The 1,995-nt window shown below is 43.9% G+C and overlaps 1 protein-coding gene across 1 annotated transcript in view; it reads right to left on the bottom strand.

Moving 5' to 3' along the window:
- Nucleotides 1-1,585: 1,585 nt before the first annotated feature.
- The window catches only part of LOC102815899 (SPRY domain-containing protein 4-like), a gene marked incomplete at its 5' end in the record, with an annotated part of 5,834 nt that continues 5,424 nt past the window's right edge, over nt 1,586-1,995 (bottom strand). The window contains one exon of the mRNA XM_006872728.1: nt 1,586-1,993. Within this exon, the coding sequence (XP_006872790.1) occupies nt 1,586-1,993 (408 nt within the window). The remainder of the gene's footprint in view (nt 1,994-1,995) is intronic.

The following is a 1,995-nucleotide window of genomic DNA, read 5'->3' as shown; positions in this document are numbered from 1 at the left end:
CAGTGACCCTGTGTATTCCTTCTTCTAATGCTTTCTGCATCATTGGATATTTTGCCCATAGAATTCATCAATATTTCAAGTTGAAGCTTGAATTTTTTTCTTCAGTTCTTTCAGCTTGAGAAATACTAAGCATTTTCTTCCTTTTGGTTTTCTAACTCCAGGTCTTTGCAAATTTCATTATAATGCCTGACTTTAAAAACTCTTCTTGAGTTGCCCTTTGAAATTTCCTTTTCAGCTTTTTTACCTCCTCATTTCTTTCATTTGCTTTGGCATCTATACACTGGAGAGCAAATTTCAGAATCTCTGCTACAACCATTTTGTTCCTTTCCTTTTTTCTTGTCTTCTTACTAACCTTTTACTTTCTTACTGCATAATGTTTGTGTGTGTGTGTGTGTGTGTGTGTGTGTGCTCAAATAAACTTTAATTACACAAATAATTATTTTTGCTAAGCCCAGCCCTTCTCTTCCTTAGAGATAATCCTGTTACATCACCATTATAAAGGTAGAAAAGATGGAACCATCAGGTCAAAGCCCAAACAGTACATATCTCACATACATACTCATTTACCTCATCCAGTTTTCCCTGACCCCCAATACTAATTTATATTCAATGCAAGCTGGTTACAAGGGGAATGGGAGCTTGGGTCTGAGCAAGCCCTAAAATCGACTGTGCAAAACCTCAGATCTCCCTGCAGCAAAAATGAAGATGAACTTCTCAAGAATCAACGTTTTCGAGCATTTGTTAAATGTCGTTGAGTCAGTTCTGATTCATTGGGCTTCTGAAAGTAGCTAGTGGGTTTGAATGGTTGACCTTGTGGTTAGTAGTCCAGTGCTTATCCTATAATGCCACACTAAGATGCCATATCTAGCACTAACCCCCTAGATAATTCCCAAGTGTGTCTTCCCCTTTGGCCCTGATTGTAACTGGCACAATGATTTTAAAGGATCAGACAAGTGTCAGAGATGTGCAGATTAAGGCGGATGGACTCAGAGTGGGAATAACTGCAGTTGTGTGGGGCTGAGGGTCTGTTGCATTAAGGTACTAAGGGAGGACTGTTTTCTCACTGACATACTTAATCAATAAAGCATTTATGGAGGGAGTCAAAGTCCAGACTCTGCATGTGATGTAGAGACAGTGCTAAATCACTGACTTACCATTGCAACCAGAGGTAGAAAGGATTTACTCAGATTTGGAAGAGCTCCAAGAACATAAGTTACATGTAAGCAAGCAAGGGAGAAATAGGTGCCAAAGTAGTGAATGAATTCAAACAAAGCTGAAAGACAACCCCAAAATTGAATATTTAAAAGGTCTGGGCACAGAGAGGCAAGTCAGGGAAAGCACACACACCCATGGTAATCTAAGAAACTGGCATGGTTTGGGGGTGGTGTGGGGGGCGGGGTTAAGAGTGTGGCTGTATGCCTAACTTTCACAGGGCAGGGGACAGGAAGACAGTTAAGATATTGCACAGAGGGCCCAATATTCAGTTGGGAGATGTAGACAGCTTGGGGCAAAATTAAAGGCATTTTAGACACTTTTATCAGAAGACTGGCCAAAAACATGATTAAGGGTTCTAGTGATAGGCATACTAGAGACCCTCAGGCACCTCAAGCCCTGAGTGGGTCAGCAGCTCTCCATCCCAAAGGGCAAAGGCAGGTACTACTGGACCCCGGAAATCTGATGGTAGCGTGTGGACCACAGCGATACGGCTCACATCCACCAGGCTCAGCTTCTGGGCCTCATAGTCTAGCAGCAGTCCCACCTTCTCTGGCTGCCCGATGCCCTCAACTGGTGTTTTCTCCTTGACCAACATGGTGTGCCACTTGCGCTGGGCATAGGTGAACACCCAGGACCGATCATCAACACCGATGCAGCTATCCCGGGATATGTCCACATCTGCCACTCCTATCCGGAATTGCTGGGAGCGCTTAACTGTCACTTCCCAGTAGTGCCTGCCGCTGGTGACCACTGTGTCTGCCAACACCACTGCCCACTCAC

This window comes from Chrysochloris asiatica, unplaced genomic scaffold (genome assembly GCF_000296735.1).
Source record: "Chrysochloris asiatica unplaced genomic scaffold, ChrAsi1.0 scaffold00211, whole genome shotgun sequence".
NCBI lineage: Eukaryota > Metazoa > Chordata > Mammalia > Afrosoricida > Chrysochloridae > Chrysochloris > Chrysochloris asiatica.
Note: the sequence above shows the minus strand (reverse complement) of the source record. Positions and strands in the feature narration are given on the sequence as shown.